This window comes from Primulina tabacum, chromosome 4 (genome assembly GCF_025594145.1).
Source record: "Primulina tabacum isolate GXHZ01 chromosome 4, ASM2559414v2, whole genome shotgun sequence".
In the NCBI taxonomy this organism is placed as follows: domain Eukaryota; kingdom Viridiplantae; phylum Streptophyta; class Magnoliopsida; order Lamiales; family Gesneriaceae; genus Primulina; species Primulina tabacum.
In genome coordinates, this window is record NC_134553.1 from 11,864,390 (window position 1) to 11,884,144 (window position 19,755).

General features: G+C 35.3%; 1 protein-coding gene across 1 annotated transcript; it reads left to right on the plus strand.

Annotated features, from left to right (window-relative positions):
• Positions 1-15,290: 15,290 nt before the first annotated feature.
• Positions 15,291-16,839, plus strand: LOC142543089 (uncharacterized). Its single transcript, XM_075650104.1, has one exon. The coding sequence runs from the start codon at positions 15,416-15,418 to the stop codon at positions 16,703-16,705; it is 1,290 nt and encodes a 429-aa protein (XP_075506219.1). The 5' UTR covers positions 15,291-15,415; the 3' UTR covers positions 16,706-16,839.
• The last annotated feature ends 2,916 nt before the right edge of the window (positions 16,840-19,755 follow it).

Consider the following 19,755-nt stretch of genomic DNA (forward strand, 5'->3'; position numbering starts at 1 on the left):
GATCACGTCTAGTATTGTGAAGAATCTGGAGCTTCGTTTATTTAGAGATGTGATTCGGGCATATGTTATTGTACTCCCTATGCCTGAATTTGACATCATACTCGGTATGGATTGGTTATCAGCGAATGGAGTTTCGATATATTTTTGCCAGAGATCTGTGCTATTCGACCGCCTAGTGGTAAATCTTTTGTATTTTAGGCGACGAGGAACAAGCAAATGACGCACATTATCTCTTGTTTGTGTGCGAGGAAGCTTTTGAGACGAGGATGCCAAGCTTTTCTAGTATGTGCCACTACCGCACATGCTCCTATCAATTAGAAGTTAGAGGATGTCGAGATTGTCAGAGACTTTCCTGGTGTCTTTCCTGAGGACGTTTCTGGCATTCCCCCTGATCGTGGGGTGGAATTTTCTATCGAGTTGATGCCGGCCACAATACCTATATCTAAAGCACCTTATCGTGTAGCACCCGCTGAGATAAAAGAATTAAAAGATCAAATTCAAGTATTGCTAGACAAGAGTTTTATTCGCCCTAGTTATTCTCCATGGGACGCATCGGTATTATTTGTGAAAAAGAATGATGGTAGTATATGACTCTGTATCGATTATCGAGAGCTGAATAGAGTCACTATAAAAAATAAGTATCCTCTTCCAAGAATTGAAGATTTATTTGATCAATTGCAAGGAGCATCGATATTCTCAAAGATTGATCTTTGTTCTGGATACCATCAGTTGAAAGTGCAAGTGTCCGATATTCACAAGACAGCGTTTCAGACTAGATATGGGCACTACTGAGTTTATGGTCATGCCATTTGGGTTGACCAATGCGCCAGCGATCTTCATGGATCTCATGAATCGCGTATTTCAGCCGTATATGGATCAATTTTTCATATTCTTCATTGATGATATTTTGATCTATTCGAAAAATAAAGAGGAGCATAGTCGTCGTTTGAAAACAGCACTGCAAGTACTGCAAGATATGAATTTGTTTGCAAAATTCAGCAAGTGCGAATTTTGGCTTGATAGAGTGGCATTCTTAGGCAACATCATTTCTAGCGATGGAGATGAGGTTGATCCAAGCAAAGTTGAGACAGTGAGAGAGTTGCCAGTATCGAAAAGCGTAACCAAGATTCGTAGTTTCTTGGGACTAGCTGGCTATTATCGAAGTTCATTAAGGGATTCTCATCTATTGCGGTACCTATGACCGCATTGACAAAGAAGAATGCAAAGTTTGTATGGGGATCTGAGTGTCAAGACAGTTTTGACAAGTTGAAGCAAGCCTTGATTTCAGCGCCAGTGTTATCTATGACAATGGGGCATGGTGAGTATGTTATCTATAGCCTATGCGTCGAGACAGTTAAAAGTTAACGAGAAAAACTACCCCACTCATGATCTTGTGCTAGCAGCGGTAGTTTTTGCTTTGAAGATTTGGAGACATTAATTGTATGGGGAAAAGTGCAAGATTTTCACTGACCATAAAAGTTTGAAATACTTCTTCACCCAAAAAATAGTTGAATATGAGACAGCGAAGATGGCTTGAGTTGGTGAAAGACTACGACTGTGAGATTAGCTACCATCTGAGAAAAGCTAATGTAGTGACGGATGCATTGAATCGAAAAGTAGCAGTTATTACTCATTTATCTCTTCACATACCACTGCAGTCTGAGATGCAGCGGTTTGAGCTTACAGTATATTCTAGGGGCGAGGCCCCTAATCTTGTCACCTTGACAGCACAGTCGACTTTGAGAGATAGAATCTACGAGGTACAGTCCATTGATGAGTAATTGCAAAAGTGGAGAGTTAGAGATGAAGCCAAGGACCGGAAGTTGTATTCTGAGGTGGATGGTATAGTTCGCTATCAAGATCGTTTATAGGTTCCTAGTGACGACTCTTTGAGGGAGCTCATTATGAAGGAAGCTCGTGACACGCCATATTCCATTCATCCTGGAAGCACGAAGATGTACAAAGATCTTCAGTTGTTATATTGGTGGTCGGACATGAAGCGTGACATCCTGCGTTTTGTGACCGAGTGTTTGACATGTCAACAAGTAAAAGCAGAGCATCAAAGGACAGTGGGAAAGCTTAAGCCACTTCCTATTCCCGAGTGAAAATGGGAAAATATTACTATGGACTTTGTCGTGGGATTGCCGAGGACTATCATGGGGTTTAATGATATATGAGTGATAGTTGATCGTCTTACGAAATCAACGCATTTTCTACCTATCAAGACGATATTAACCATGATAAAGTATGTCGACCTGTATATTCGAGAGATAGTTTGTCTGCATGGGATTCCTGTATCTATTGTATCTGACAGAGATCAGAGATTTACATCGTCTTTCTGGAAGAGTCCGCATGCAGCGATGGGAACCAAATTGTTGTTCAGTAAGACATTCCACCCTCAAATCGATGATCAGTCAGAAAGAGTTATTCAAATTTTAGAGGATCTACTTCGAGCTTATGTGATCAATTTCCAAGGAAGTTGGGAACCTAAATTACCTCTAGTGGAGTTCACCTACAATAATAGCTATCTATCATCTATTGGGATGACTCCTTTTGAGGCACTTTACGTAAAGAAATGTAGATCTCTTATTCATTGAGACGAGGTTGGTGAAAAGAAGGGAAATTGGTACTGATTTGATCGAAGATAATGCCGAGCTAGTAGTCAAAATTTGAGAGAGAATGAAGACTGCACAAAGTCGACAGAAGAGTTATGCCAACAAGCGACGAAGAGAGCTAGAATTTGCTGTGAGAGACCTCGTATTTGTGAAAATAGCACCTATGAAGGGTGTTATGCGTTTTGGCAAGAAAGGCAAACTTAGTCCAAGATTCATAGGGTCATTCGAATGGTAATGTCAAGTGGCTGAATCAATTGGAAGAAGAAGCTACATGAAAACCGAAAGGTACTTGAGGAGTCGTTACCCAGAGCTATTCAGTAAGTTATAATTTCGAGGACGAAATTTTATTTAAAGGGTGGGGGGGAATTGTAAGGTCCAAAATTAAGACGACGTAATCTAACTGCATGCAAATCTAGAGAATATTGATAAATAGCTAATTAATTGATTTTAATTGCTAAATTGATTATGTTGATATGTTTATATGATTTTTAAGTAGTTTTATATTTGAAAGCATTAAAATGTATTTTTAAAGATTATTCGAGTAGCGATCGAGGAAAGGAGACCGATGGCTGAAAAATAGAAAATGTTTTTATTGAATAATTATTTTTAATTATTTAAAATAAGGTTGATGCTTTTTGTTATTTTGAAAATAAGGAGTTTTGAGGTGATTTTATATGCTGGGACGTAATTTTTATCGGTATGTGATTTTCAACAAAAATACGAACGTTTTGACAACTCGGCTAATAATTTCACGAACTTTCCTAAACGAAATAATTTTTAAATGCACTATTAAGCTTATTAGGCCTATTATAGTTTACTAATGGGCCCAAACTTATACGCTAATTATTTTAGCAAAATAAAAGCCCAAAACCATACCATTTATTTATGAATACACGCCTCCCACCCCTCAACACCACACAAGACTCCTAGCATCGTTACACACACGCACACCTGATTGTTTTCAAGGATAAAGCTTCGAAATTATTGAGGAATTCAGCCAACGTTCTCTCGTCGCCGTTCTTCGCATTGTCAACGGATTTTTGTGCGTTATACACGCAAAAGCAGGCCATAATTCTTCATTTTCTCATCTATCACACCCTAATATGTATTTAATTAACTTTTGTATGAAAAAAAGTTACTCTTTTATTTATTTTCGTTTTATGCATAAACAAGGGTTTTGAAGCATGGTTTTTTTTATCCAAAAACATGATTTATGTACACATGAAGGGGCTGCCATGTTATAGGATCATAAGGGCCATGTTTTACACGAGTTAAGAGTCATATGATGCACTTAATATGCTGCACACAATATATGAACATGCTGGAACCAAGCTGGTGCACGTTTATGTCATAGGGTTCTATTTCAAGGGTTAACCATGCGTGGCTAGGCTTGAGTGCGACCAGGGCTGGGCTGGGACATGGTTGGGTCAGGAGAGGAGTCCTATCCACGCCAGGACTCGAGAGCAGTGGTTGGGAAGGAGTCATAGCAAGCTAGGACTCCACCCGAGACAAGTCGCATGAGGAGCATCTGCTGTGCTTGGGACTTGTGTATCGGCCAGGGGGTTAGGGCTGGGCTAGGCTAGGTCTCTAGGATCTTGAGAGGGTGCACAAGGGTCTGGGTTAGGGGCTGGCTCGGTGGTTAGAGTCCTAGGCGAGTTCGAAGAGTCCTAGTGGAGCATGGAGTCTCGGCCGCAGCTTGCTGTTGGTGCAGATGGCTTCGGCTTGGGCTAGGGTCGAGTCTAAGGGTCCAGGAAGGTTCCTGGAGGGTCTAGTTAGGGGTCGGCTTAGGGTGGTTTAGGCATGGCTCCCACGTGATTTGGCTCAAGTAGTTTAGTCATGATTCGGTCCTTAGGGTTTTCTTGGTTAGGTTTTGAAACATGGTTCAACGGGGTCGAATCATGGTTCATGAGGGCTATTTAAATATAAAAAGTCTAATTTCAAATTTGAGAATTTATATTAAAGTTTGAATTAATTGAGGAATTAAACGCTCCGCGAATTAATAATTAAAAAAAATTGGAAAGCCTAGAATTTAAGATAAATAAAAGTATTGTCACTGTTGCATGTGATCTGTATACGTATTATTTCTTATCAAGAATATGGTGTGTTGAGTTTTTTGATTTACTAGGTGTTATCGATTCAGGTGAGTATGATGTTGATGGTCGTGGAGGTCTTGATGGTTGATCTGACTGGACTGAAGGTGCACATAAACGGAGGACCAGCGCTTGTCTTTTCCGCACTTACGTTTATGATTTATGATTGAAGATTTTTACTACTTTTATTTATGTTTTTGAGAGGTTTTTGAGAGGTTGATAGAGTTGGCTTTATTTTTAAATATTGCTTAAATAGATTTGGTAAAACGTTTGACGATTTTATGTTTTGAACTATTTCCTTTGATTTTCAAATATAGTTGGTTGTTTTATTTTTAAAATGATGTCAAAAATATGTTATATATTTTTGTATGTTTCGGCCGATCTATTAGAGAGTTAAAAAAATAAAAATTTCTTGTACTTTTTAAGAAAACGAGTAGTGGACTTTCACATCGAATCATGGTAATAACGTCTGGTATCATCGTCCTATTATCCCATAGGTATCATTGATAGTTTCTTCAAGAACAAGTGTGTTATGTGCTGAAACATTTCATGTTCGCAATCTTGATTTTGATGTTCACAAAACTTGTTATTTTGTTTCTAATGATTTACCTAAGTGCGTAGGAATCTAGAACTGATCAGGCTTCGAACTGATAAATTATCGAGCCAAAACTGAAGCTAACAGATGCGAACTGAAAGTGTCAGCTGATTGCTCAAACTGAATCAACTGAACTGATATATGTCACAACTGATTCCCTATAATTTCAATTATTCGGTTACACAGGATAAAAATGTGTCAGTGTTTCTTAACGAATGATTACTTTGAGTGTTTTTCTGCTTGGTTTGTAACTAAACTCGATTTAATTCATCTGTGTATACATTCTTAGAACACGAGCTATTGCAGCTCATTGATTTAGTGTTCAAAGCACCTCAAGGTGCCCAGCACATGATCCTTAATATATTGGTGTACAATGAGGTCCTTTCAACTCATATATCCAGATCGAATTCACAATCATTGGTATATCGAGATCGAAAAATGAATTTGATAATGATGTGATATATCTTTGAATAATAATAGTGATATATTACGTGAAACTATGGAAACACATTTCCAAAATGCGTGTCTTAATATGACAAGAGATTCCTTGTACTATTAATATTATATAGGATAACTTCGTCCATAAGCAAGCGGTGAATACTCGAATACAATGCATTGGCTTCTACATATTTTGAAATTATACTCAATCTCGGCACCTGATGACTTTCAATTAATTCGGTAAATAAATCAAAGTGCATGCTAGTACACAGAGTGAAGCGTCTCTTAGCTCTTACTTTAAATAAATAATACTAGAATTTTTTTCATGTAGACCTAACTAAACCAAAACATAAATCCATTTTTTAGAAAATCAGAATTTGCGGTAAAATTCCATAAATCGTCAATCATAAAACATACGTCAATCATACTGAAACATCTACTACTTAAAATACTACTAGAAACATTTTTTTATATCTTAATTTCTGAAAAATGACTCAACACATGCTTTAAAAATAGTCATGCACTACTGAATAAAAATACCGAATTTAAATATCCTTAAACATGAAAATCTGATTAGAAAAAATTTCATACAAGTAACATGCAAAGTCCTGACAACCATCAACATATAAAAACGAAAGCATATAAAAATATCCATGGTTCTTCCTAATTCATAAACATAATGTGCAGAAAAAGTATGGTCCTCGGGTTAGCGTGCGCACATCCAGTCCCACCTACCCAGTCTTCGGCGCCTCCAGTCTCCTCATCAATAAGCTCACCTGCATCATTCACACCTAGTGAGTCTAAATATTCAACACACCTTAATCGTTGTAAAAAATACATATACATAACATTCAACAGTGAAAAGTACTGTAATCAACATATATTTCATAACAAGCATAACGTGTCCAAAACATATCTCGCATATCAGCATATAAATATTCATTTTCCTTACTTGAATTCCGTTCATTAGTTGTGACTTTCGTATCATCGAATTAGTCGATGGATCCATCTACATATAACTGCGATACCCGACGATGAGGATATAAGGGACATTATTACCCATCCACTGAGCCTTGGCCTTACATGTCATCGGGTTATCGTATCATCATATTAGTCACAACTAACTCCCTTCCTCCAAAAACATGTCATTGTATTCATCACTTATAAAAATCATGCATATACGTACATTTCCTTAAAATCGAGTATGCATCGTATTTTTCATATTTCCGTAAAAGTTCATGTTCATGATATCATAAACATTTAGAACACAAATTTTTTTTTATCAGGGCTGCCAGGACTGCTAACTCGACACGGGTGCAAACTGACAATTTTACCCCTGGAAACCCTAATTGACCGTTTTACCGTTGAACCTTAAAATTTCGACCCGAAGCCAACCAAACACCTTAAATCACCTCAAAACATATTTATAATCGTTTCTTAGACGTAAACTCGAGCCCTCACCCGTTTCATAACTTATACGATTCGTTTTAAAACTAGGACCGGGGTCCGGTTTTAACTCGAATTAACCCGAAACTCAACCAAATCTTTCCAAACTTAAACCAAAACTTAAACAAACCCTACAAGCCCCTAACCAACCATGTTACAGATATTTTGAACCCCTAAACTCAGCTGAAACCTGCTGGAAAAATCTGTACGTACAAGCCCTAACCCTTCTTGCACCAACGGCCCAAAATTCGATCCTAGACCAAAAACAAACGTGTCCAGCCCTCAACCAACTATCCTAAGACAAAGATCAAGACGTGGAATGACTACTAGACCAACCAAACCCACGCCTACAGCCCTATGCACGCGAGTTTCTCGGCTTGTCCGAAATTCACATTAACCTTCCACATACCCTTCGCATCGTCTCTAGCCTCACAACCAGCAGCCCCTGAACCCTTCCCAGCCTTGATACAGCCCACCAGGGTCTGAACCATGGACTGGATAGAGCCCATGCAAGCTGCTCTCATCCATTTCCCCAGATATATCCATATCGAGCCTTACCCTACACAAAACCCATCGACCTTCACCTTATCTCGACCGACCCTCGACCTCAGCACCTTGACATCTTCGTTCTCAGCCTACACGGTCCTTAAAAGACTTAGATTGAGCAACCCCTTGAATCAAAACATAGAAAATTTGAGTTATATGCAAAACGGTAGGCGTATTTCATGATAAACCTTGCCAAAACGATGCAACGTAATATATCTATGCATTCCTCATGAAAACACACACACATCAGCATAATATAGCGTGAGTGATGAGAAAAAAGGATTTATGACGTGCCTTTGCGTTAATACGCTCGAAACCTTTGAGATATACGCGTATAACTTGCACCGGAGATGAGGAAAAAACCCTATGAAAAACTTTGAGAAAACCTAAGGAAAAGAGCTGGTGAAATTTTGAAGAAGGCTGCTGGAAAATGGAGGGGGCGGCCACATGAGTGGATGTAGGTTTAGGATTTACTAATGAGGTGTTTAAGTCATAATATAAGGTGCTAATGGGCCCTTATATAAAAAATAAAGGGATTAAAAAGTTTTTATGCCCATTAAGTAATAAAATAATCTCATCAAGCCCAAAAACACTCCCGAAAAATTATTTTGTTTGGATACGTTTTTGAAAATATTGCTCGAGTCCTCAAAAAGTCCCCCGACTCGCTAAATTTTGCTTACCGGTTTAAAATACGACTCGTCGAGTAAAAATACATTAACAAGGCCCATTTTCAAAAATCACCCTTACTAACATCATATATTAAATAATTAAAAATAATTATTTAATAAAAATATTTTTCCTTAATTATCCTAGTCTTCGTTTAACACATATTCATGTCACAAACATGCATTAAATGCATTAAAAATAATTAATTAAAATGCCTAAGAAATTTGATAACTTGCATGCATGTGGGTCACGTGGACCTTCAAATTTTTGGGACGTTACACATACGAAATCCTGTGCCTGAACTTTTAAAAACGAAACATAAACCTCTCTTTAAAATAATCTTCAAAATTTTAATCAAAACTTTGATTATCATAATTTTGCGGAAAACGTAAGATCTTCGGGAGTGTATTGTCATACCCGATCCACTTAAGCGTCCAAGCCTCTCTCAACATCATCCTCACCTACGACCATTCAAACCTAGTGATTCTAACGACTCAATACATCCAAACCATATGTAACAAGTAATACATATACAGGCACATGCATCCTTAAAAAAATACTTTTAATAAAATAAGCTAGCATGAAAACTCGTAAACATATAAACATTTTCGTAAATCATTTAACCACATAATATCATAGAGCATTTCCTCATCATAAATCATTTTATTGAAGTTTGATCTTTCAAAGTGAGTATCTTTTATCCTTTAACATGTGTTTGATTGATCAATCTATAAACCAAGGTACCTGGCGGCGTGACGTCAGCAACTCTCGTCACTGGGTCGTGGCCTAAAATTAAGTAAGGTCACCGTCCCTTCATAAGATGGGTCCCCCACCAATCTTCCGAGTCACAATCAATTCACATCCTTCAAAATATTTTTCTTTTCTTTTTATTTATAACATATCATATCCTCCAAAAAATCGTAAGATAAGCATTTTCTAGAAAATCGTTCAACTGTAACATTTATCGTAAAAATATCATAAATTTCCCATAATAATTTTAAAATCATTTAACATGTATTTTGACCCCTCGGGACACTGTCAGAACATTCGAACTACCCGGGATGTAAAATGACCATTTTACCCTTAGACCCCGAACTTCCTGTTTTTGACTTTTTACCGAGTTTCTTGACTCGAGCCTCTCTCGAACCATCATATAACCTTATTTTTTAATTTTAGTATTTTTTTAATCATAAACTCGAGTACTTCGATTTATATAACTTAATCGCTAAACCGTAATTCCGTTTCATAGCCTAATTTAACTCAAAACTTAATAACTTTTTCCCAAATTCGAACCACGACTTACTAGACCCTAGTCCACCCTCGTGAGCCACGGTCCATCCCATACAAGACCATGTTCTAGCCTCTTCCCTCAGCCCTAACCAAACCGCACGGTTTCCCCATAATCGCGTGTCGCGACCCCCTTTTCCCATGAGCTACCTTCGACCAGCCACTAGCTAGACTAACTCCAGCGCCTTAGACACCCTCCTAGGACCCTACTGGACCGCTCACGCATCATCTTCCGTGCACATCCCACCATGCGTCGTCTTTCTCCCTTTCTTTCCCCAAAACTTAACCCAACACATGCAATACACCCTAACTAAGGCTCGGCGCTTTTTCCTCTCGTTCCAGCCCTTTTCTAACCTACATGGGAATCCTTTTAAGACTTCTAAACATCATCTCCCTTTTTATTAATGGCAGCAAGTCCCTAGGAATTATAACACGACTCAAATGTGCATTAAAAACCTCATAACTTTAAAATAAATTATTCAAATGTTATTAAAACTTGATCATCATGTTTTTCATTCAAAATATCATAAACATTCATAATATGGTTTGAATGATGCAAAAAAAAAAAATTAGAACGTGCCTTTGTGTTTAAAATGCTCGTAATACGATTATCGGTACGGTGGAACGTCGGTGGCAAACGAATGATGATTTCTACCCTTTTTCTTGATAAAAAAAACCCACCAAAAACTCACCTTAGGATGCAAGGGAGTCGAGTGATCATTACTAGAAGGAAGAACGATGAAGAAAATCGAATAAAGAATGAAGAACATATATTCAAAATTTCCCTCGCACTATAGGAAAATATGCATTCAACAATATATCAAAGACAAGGGTTTTTTATTAAAACGTTGTATTTTTTCTTTTAATAACGGTTTGTTTTTCCTGAATTTTACTTTTAGCAACTCCTATGTTCGAAGCAAGATGTTGCACGTTGTATTTTTTCTTTTAACAATGGTTTCAACAAAAACTGTTGTCGTAGCCTAAAAAAACCCGCTCATAGACAACGGTTTTTTAAAAACCGTTTTTTCTTTGATGTGTCTACGACAACAGATTTTTGAAAACCGTTGTCTTTTAGCGTTTTTTTGGGGTAAAAAACAACGGTTTTACAAACGACAACGGTTTTAGAAAATCATTGTGAATTAGCGTGTTTTTTTTTTACAAACAACAACGGTAATCTTAAACTGTTGTTATATTTAGCGATGATTTTGCTTAAACTGTCGTTTTATTTAGCAACGGTTTTAGCATTTTTTAAAATAGTGACGGTATTTTCTTAATCGTCGCTATTAGCGACGACTTTAGCTTAGCAACGGTTTAATAACAATCGTCGTTATTAGCGACGGTTTAATAAACAAACATCCCTGTTATAACCCGTCGCAAATTGTCTATAAATATCCGCGTTTTCGGTCTATTTTCCAACGACGGTTTAATAAACTACCGTCGCTATTGTTAAACCGTCGCAAAATGTCTATAAATATCCTTGTTTTCGGTCAATTTTCCTCCACACGAATTTTTTTTCTCTCTTAGACGAATTTAATTTCGATTAGGGTAAGTTTTTTCGCTTCAATTCTTGGTAAATTTCTAAGTGTTAGTTAAGATCATGAATATTATTAGCTTTAGGTAGATTTTTAAAATTATAAAAGTAATTTTTTTTTATTTTACGTAAAAGTTAGTGACGAATTATGTTAAACCGTCGCTAATTGGGGACGGTGTTTCTCTAAACCGTCGCTAATGAGCGACGATTTATCTTAAACCATCGCTAATGAGCGACAAAAACATATAATAAACCGTCGCTAATGATCACTACGACAACATTTTAAAACTATTGTCGTTGAACGCACTTTCAACAATACCCTCAGTTACAACAGTTTTAAATGGCTTAGTGTGGTCTAGAGTTTTGGTTTAGAGTTTTGGTTTCAGCCGTGCACCTCTTCCATCCACGTAAATTTGTGTGTGTTTCGGTATGTGTGTGCGCACTAGGGTTTAATTATTTTTTTTTAAAAAAGGCTTCTTAATTACTTAATTAATGAGCTTTATTAATCCTAGTTTTTAATTAATAAATTAGGCATATAAGATTAATAAAATTATTAGGCCTCAAATTAAAAGATTTAAAAATACATATTTCCAAAAAAAATCTATTATAATATAGATACATTTCTTGCTCCCACTAATTAATTTAAATTTAACTCTAAAAATGCTAAAATTCTTAAATTTAAAATAAATATTTTCTTAATTTGTCTGAAAATGTTTAAATTATGAAATCAAACAAAATTACACAATTAATCATTTAATCAATCAAAATATATAATTCATTCATCCAAAATTATTTAATTAAATTAATTTAGCATTTTAATAATTTTCATTTGTGCAGTTTACATAACCGGATTTTTGGACATTACACAGAGCCTCCATGTTGTCCCGAATCAAAGGACTAATGGTGTACAACCATAACCACATACTTATCAACTCGATAAATGATAACCACTTGAAAAATCCGAGGAAGACGGTTAAGTGCATAATCGAATGATCACCCATCTATATGATCTATATGAATGGACATCCACATGTTCTTACCAATAAAACGTGACGTTTTCATCACATAAGCTATTCTCAAGTTTGACCGATTTTTATCCTTGTTTTAGTCAGCTGAATCGTTAGGAACATATTTAGATTATACAGTACGTTTCCTAAGAATTTCATGATCCAATAGGCTCATGGACCTCGTGGTAGTTATATTATATTTAATGAATTTATTTATGCATCTTCCATAAGTATACAAATAAAGTAAATGTCATAATTGAATAAAATCATAAAATATTATAAAAATAAAGATTGTTTTTATATAAAAGTTTATAAAGCTCAAGCCATAAGTTGCCTCACTGGACATCTATTCTTACAAAATATTAAACCAAGTTTTTCATATGCTTTGTCACTACATATTTTTCATCAAATGACAGTTCAAATTGTAGGAACTGACACGAAAAACTCATTCAGAATGTTCCACTAAAATTTAAAAAAATGCACAGTCAAAGAACCATCTAGTTACCAGATAAATTAAAAAATCTCTTTAAAAATTAGCGTAAAACATGTAGCACACATAATATACACACTGCTCTTTGGTAATGACAAAAATTTTGCAATAAATCACTTAAACAATCATTATTTCTGGCCTACTGAAACTCCTAAATATTTCACAAACATTAGCAAAATGACCAATAAGATTCTTACCGTCAATTAAAAATATTTCTCAAGTAAATACACTAGCACAAAATGATCCTTAATGATCATATAGAATAAACTAAGCGCGTGCTCAAAAATTTCTTGATAAGTTATGCTTTTAAGAACTTGATGCCAGAATAATACTTGATGCTTCAGAAAAATTATCGGAGAATTTGTGTGTGCATCCAACTGATCTATTTATAGGCTTAGATTCCAATGGTCGGCTTTTTGAATATAATGTGTCATGTCATTGTCCTCTCTGATAGATAGTATACTTTTGATAGTGTGCATGGACTCTGATTTTCAAACAAACTGAAAAGTTGTTGAAAAAGTTTTATACGATATATTAGCAGGGCTCTGATCCATAACAAAGGATGTTCTAGAAATCTTCAAAGAATGTTCGTAAAATAGTCTGACTGATTGAGTAGGATGATTTGATTAGTGATCCTTTAATCAGTAGCTCTTGATTAGTGATTTTCATATGTTATGCTTTGATAACGATCAGTTCTTCTTTGTGATCAGTTCGGCTTGGAAAATATTAACACATGAATAATCAGTTTTCCTTATGAATTTAGTTCGACTAAGATTTTATTAAAAGTTCATCTGTAATCAGCAGCCTTTTATTAAATCACTGAAATTCAATTGATCCAACACACACCATGCATTCACTAATATCCTTGGATATAATTGAGATTGATTGATTAGAATCATTTTTTTCTTTCTAAATAACAGATCATCGTCCATGGAATAAACTGAGAAAAAGAACATAAATGGATGAGAAAAAGGGTTTTGGAGAAAAAAGAAGGAAAAAAGAAGAGGCGGAAATAATGAAATATAACTCTATATTTACAAATATAGTTTATTTTACACAAATTTTTGGTCTCTAAAATATGAATCAATCGATTATGAATACGTGAAAAGAGAAGCTGAGAGAGATGAGTAAGGATGGGAGAGATGAGGAAGTCACATGCAGCTAAGGATGTAAATGAACTAAGCCGTTCGTAAGCTATTCGAAGTTTGGTTTTGTAAAAAACTCGTTTGAGATCATTCGTTAAGCTTATCGAACTGAGCTCGAGATTAATGATATTTGTCTCGTAAGTTTGCGAGCTAGAGCTAGTTTATGTGGCCCTAGCTCGAGCTTCAACTAGTTTGTTGGGCAGTGAATTTAGTAATTTGCATTGTTTATTTGTCATCTCACATTAAAGTTTTAGTGAAAGAGATGACATATGAATGCTATAAAATGAGAAATTCACCCTTCAAATTTCATATATTAGTTAGCATTTTGGCTAAGAACGCTAAAATAGCTCGAAAATGAGCTTGTTTAACGAGCAACGAGCCGAGCTCGAGCCAGACTCGTTAAACATGATAAACGAGTTATTAATAATTGAGCTAGAGCTATTTGCGAGCTTTGTACTTTTAAAACTATCCGAGCTCGAGCATAATGATAAAAGTTCGAATTGAACTCGAACCTATATATATCTTAGACGAGCCAATGTAAAGGTACCATGAAATATATGTTAAAACCATTTCTTTGTCTGCATGTTCATATTACCAATATAATGCTAAAAATATGAAGAGTATTCTTGGAATACGTTTTAGGTGAAATATAATGCTAAAAATATTTTTTTATACATATTGGAATACGTTTAGATGATATAGTTTTGGAAATTAAAACGAATTTTTAATATAAGACTAGTGTTGTGGTACACGTGTCTGTGAATATTATATAATATAAAATAAAATATTATTTATTGCATATGTGTAATATATTTCTATTTTTCAAATAATCGTTATATATTTTTTTATGTGTAAATGATGGTCAAAAAAATTAAAAAGTGATTTAGTAAATATGTAGGAAATTAGTTGACAGAAATGTGATGAAAGATCGATGAGATGTGAAATATATTAATAAATAAATAAAATGAAATATCTTTTTATATTGAACGTTTGGTAAAATTGAAAAAAAAAATCGGTGTGACATCAAATATAATTTTTACATAAAGTATGTCTCTTGTCAGACGGCCTTACAGATCTTTATCCGTAAGACGGATCAATCCTACCGATATTCACAATAAAAAGTAATACTCTTAGCATAAAAAGTAATATTTTTTCATGGATGACCCAAATAAGAGATCCGTCTCACAAAATACGACCCGTGAAACCATCTCACACAAATTTTTTTCTTTTACAAAATCATGTCCATCAAATAATAAAAATAGAAGAAGAAGCAAAACTGTGTCTGTAAAACAAAAAATATTAATTAAAAACACGAAATAAAGACAAAATAAATTTTATTTTAAAATTAAAAACGTTTAAAAAGAAAAGTGTTTTAGATATGTATTTAAATATACATAGTAAAATATATTCCAAATAAAATAAAATGTAAAAAATAAAAAACCCCCAAATTTGATTTCACCACACCACAAAATAAGGGAGTATGCGAGTTCTTTGCTGTCTTCTATGACGAAACGAGGCAACACTGTTCTCAATTGATTGTGGTGTCGAAAAGATACAGTATGGAGACTTCCGCGTCTTTTGTCTGCTCAAAGGTGATCCCTTTCAACTCTACGTTGGCCTCACCTCGTCATTTTGTGTCAGTGAGACTTTCTAACAAACAGATTCACTGCAAGAATGATTCGGAGAAAAACTCTCTGAGACATGTCAATCTGAAGTTTATTGGACACCCTTTAAGCTGTTCTTTACCAATTTTTTCTGGCACTGTTTCTAATTATCCCGTGACGAGGACTAGAGACCCATTTCGTCCGCAGTCAGATTTTTCTTTGCTATGTCCTGCCACTGCTATTTCTCGTGTCTTGCGTCCTCCTAGCATGCTCCAATGCTCGTATTCAAGTTCCGCAGTGCCAGCAGACTCAGATTCTCAGAATTCGTTTCTGAAGAGTTTGAAAAACTTCTCCCCAGAGTCTCTTAAGTCGACTCTTTCACAGCTGAATGCATTTGACATTTTCAAGTGGGGTTTAGTGTTCTCTATTGCATTTGCAGCGTCGAAATGGACCTTGAATTTGCTCTTCAACCCATTTTTCTGGATGTATTTTAGCTGGACTTGGTTGTTCTGGCCCTGGATGGTAGCCATCGGCCTAGCAATTTACAGCCTTTACAGCCTTAATAAGCACTTAATGGGTGAGGCAAGCTTATTCGAACAGCTCGCAGTCGTTACCTCAGCTTTCACCTGGCTAACGTTAGTCCCGCCTGCTCATTTTAATGGCTTTCTTGAAGGATGGCCTTTTGTTTTCTTTCTTGTGTACCATTATTTCTTCTTCCTCAACGTTAGTGTCCGGAAACGGCTGTATGGAGATTATTATCCTAGGGAGCATGACAGCAAGTGGGATATTAGCTTGCCCAATTGGCAGAAACTGTTGTTTTTCGGTGGAGTGATGGTTGGGCATTGGTTAGCTGCATTTGAAGGGCCAGAACTGCATCTTATTCCCGGTGGATGGACCAACGTGGGTATTTGGGTTTTGATTATGTTGACCATATTCATGCAGTATCATTCCACGTTGTATCTGGCCAAGTATTCCGTGAACGTGGTGGTGCCGACTGCTGTAGTCCAGTTTGGACCATATAGGTTCGTTCGGCATCCGATTTATGCGTCTACAATGCTTCTATTTGTGACCTACTTTACTGCACTAAGGGCACCAATGAGTGCTCTGTTTGTTGTTGCAATCTGTTTGATGTATTACGGGCGAAAGGCAAAGGTAGAGGAGGCCTTGATGTTAGAAACCTTTGGGGAGAGGTATACTGAGTACGCGAACAAGGTTAGATACAGGTTGATTCCTTTTGTTTATTGATTTAAACACTAATTAGTTTGGAACTTGAAGCAATCTGCATTGAAGTAACACAATTTGCCTGGCAATGATGTATACTTGTTAAATTTTGATTGCATTTTCTTTCTTTTTTCTGTTGAATGTGAATTTTGCAATCCTATCTTGCATTATTTTAGTGGCATTAGTAAGCATCCGATAACGCAAACCAGGTAGGATGTTTTGTTTTAAAAAACATCTAACTTTTAAATGCTGGTCTGTTTTAAAGTCTTCAGCCTATCATCTCACATTATCATAGTGACATTGCAAGCACCTGATCACAATTTTGCCAACCATCTAGGCGGTGTTGTTTCGAAAACAATCGACATCGTTAAGCTTATCATCATTTGAAGTTATCAATATAAACCTCAGATCTCGCAACCAAGTTTGCCACTCATTTTCTTTGCTTCTGAATTTTAGTAGATAGAATTCAATGGTCTGGAACAATGAATTCTTCTAGGTTGTGACATTGTGTCACCTTAAGTTTACTTGGAATATATTTGTATTGGATTTATTGTCCACTGGCTTGAACAAACGAGCAGTTGGTGTGTGTGTGTGTTCAAGCTCAAGCATTTGGCTCCAATTTAGAATAACCTGCATAAATTCATGATCACTATTAAATAATGGACTATTCCGACCCAACTTGAGCTAAAAAGTAACTATAGAAATAATTAAATATTATTTTATGCTGTGAAATGTTATTATTAATTTCCTACCGAAAATATATATTTATGATTCGAGACACACTATTTTGATTTATTTTGGTGTAATCATAATCTTTTTAATCATGTCAAAAATTTAAACTGATTTATTATCTGATGGACCTAGAGTTTTGTATTTCATTATTTTAGGTACCAAGAAATACCAAATACTTTGATAGTTTTTTTTTAATTAATTTATGATAGTTTTCTAAGATGTTATTGTGCTATTTTTTTTTAAAAAAGATTTTATTGTGTTTAGTTGTATTAGATTTATTAAAAATAAGAAATTATTGATAATGGCTTTCAATTAATTATATTTGTATGTCCTTACACATCCAATTTTAGAGATATTCTTTAAATGGTTAAAAAAGAAAAAAACATAACGTCTTTATATTTCGGTTTTTGTGGTTCGGTTTAAATGATTTTTCGGTTGATTATGGTTTCGGTTTATGCCAATTTCGGGTTTTCGGTTTTCAAAATAAAAAAAAAAAATCGTAAAGACAGGACGGATTGTTTTATATATAATAAATAATAATATAATCTTCCATCAATAAAAATAATAATACAATAGTCAAAAATAATTTTTAATTAGGTTTTTCCTTTTTTTTTAATCTTTTCACGCCTCTAGGTCGCTCTCAAAATTATTTGTTATTTTCATCATAAATTATTGAAGGTCGTGTTTTCTTTGGTCATTTTTGGTGTTTTCTAGGTGATAACTTATTATTTTTTATGACGTGAAAACCGCAGTTGTTACCATTCGGTGCATGTTGGGTAAATCTTTAAATTAACGCAATAACCTGCGAACTATTTTAGTCAGGTAAATCACACTGAGCAAAAATACTATGTGACAAGCTCGCCGGAGAAAGTGTCAATATATATAATCGAACTCCAGACTATTAGCTAAACGTTCAACTACTCCTCCAATTCAGACACAGCATCGGAGGCGATGACTTTTCTTTTTAGTTAGTTCTATGAGTTATGATGCTTCTGGTTTCTCTCATTTTGGTCTGGATGGTATGTTTGAAGATCTCCGTTATTGGTGGGATTTCTAATTTTTTAAGCAATTGTTTCTATTCGGAAGATTCATGATATGAGGTGGAATTAATGGAGGACTAAATAGACGTTTGTAAGATACACTAAAAGCTCGGTGTTTGATTATGAGTTTTGATTATATTTGGTTTAAATTGCTTACATCTATTAAATTATGAAAATTTTAATATTTTTAGATATTTTAAAAGAGTATGAAATTTTTACAAATAAATAATCGTTGGTAAATTATATTTACTTTATATAAAAAATAGTTTGGTTTCAAAATAGCAATTTGAAAACCCAAAAATCAAACCGAAATTTATTAAAACCTATCCAAACCGACATTGCACACCCCTATCCGATTCACGGATTATTTCACCCTACATGTGGGGGCGCAGTGCCCACATGTGTAGATCCAGGGTCCAGATTTAGCCACAAGTACATGGGTCCACTATTTTTTTTTAAAATCACAAATATGACTAAATCTGGACCATCTAAATCTTGCACTGTCCCCACAGATAGGATCGAACGAACCCCGATTCACTCTACCATTTCACATAACAGCAGCAGAATATGTACTTTTTTTATTAAAAAAAACGTAAACAATCCAGAACAGATGAATTTCATAAAGTCAGTATAGTCGTTGAACGCAAATAACAAAAGCATTAAATGCGACTATAGTCCAATCACAAATGACATCAACGTTTAACAGACAATTGTACGGTGTCTAATAAATATCAAACATGAGAAATCCCGAAGAAGAAAAAGAGAGGTGGTCAATAACACAATAAAACTTGAATCGACATTATCAAAATGCACCAAGTTCTTGAATCACCATGGATTTCAATCAGAGAAGCATCCATTTATATGCTCACTGCTCACTGCCATATCTGTACAACGATGGAGCCCTTCGATCTTCAGAGCATGACTTCAGTGTTTACATCAGATCATCCAATATCAGCATGCTCACCATGCGAAAACTTGTTGCTGTACCCAGACTCAAGCTTCACACCTGTTTGACTAAGTAGGAGAATAAGAAAATTTGTAGAAGCTTGATCACTAGACTTATCGATTTTTCGTCTGGATGATCAGTAGAGGGACGTTGGGTAGGGCTTGTTGTCATGACTGACTGAATATTTTAGGAGTTCTGACTTAGAGTGTGACTTCAGTTGGAGTGGGATTGTACAACATGCTTTTATAAATAAAAATATTCTATTGTAACCTTCTGAAAATGAAGGAAGGGGAGGCGTAGAAGGATCTGATACTCGAACTTCTAGAAACAAAATCGCATGTTCATTTATCTGCTTT

Coding starts and splice junctions, on each gene's coding strand:
- LOC142543089 (XM_075650104.1), top strand. CDS start 15,416: ATGGAGACTTCCGCGTCTTTTGTCTGCTCAAAGGTGATCCCTTTCAAC.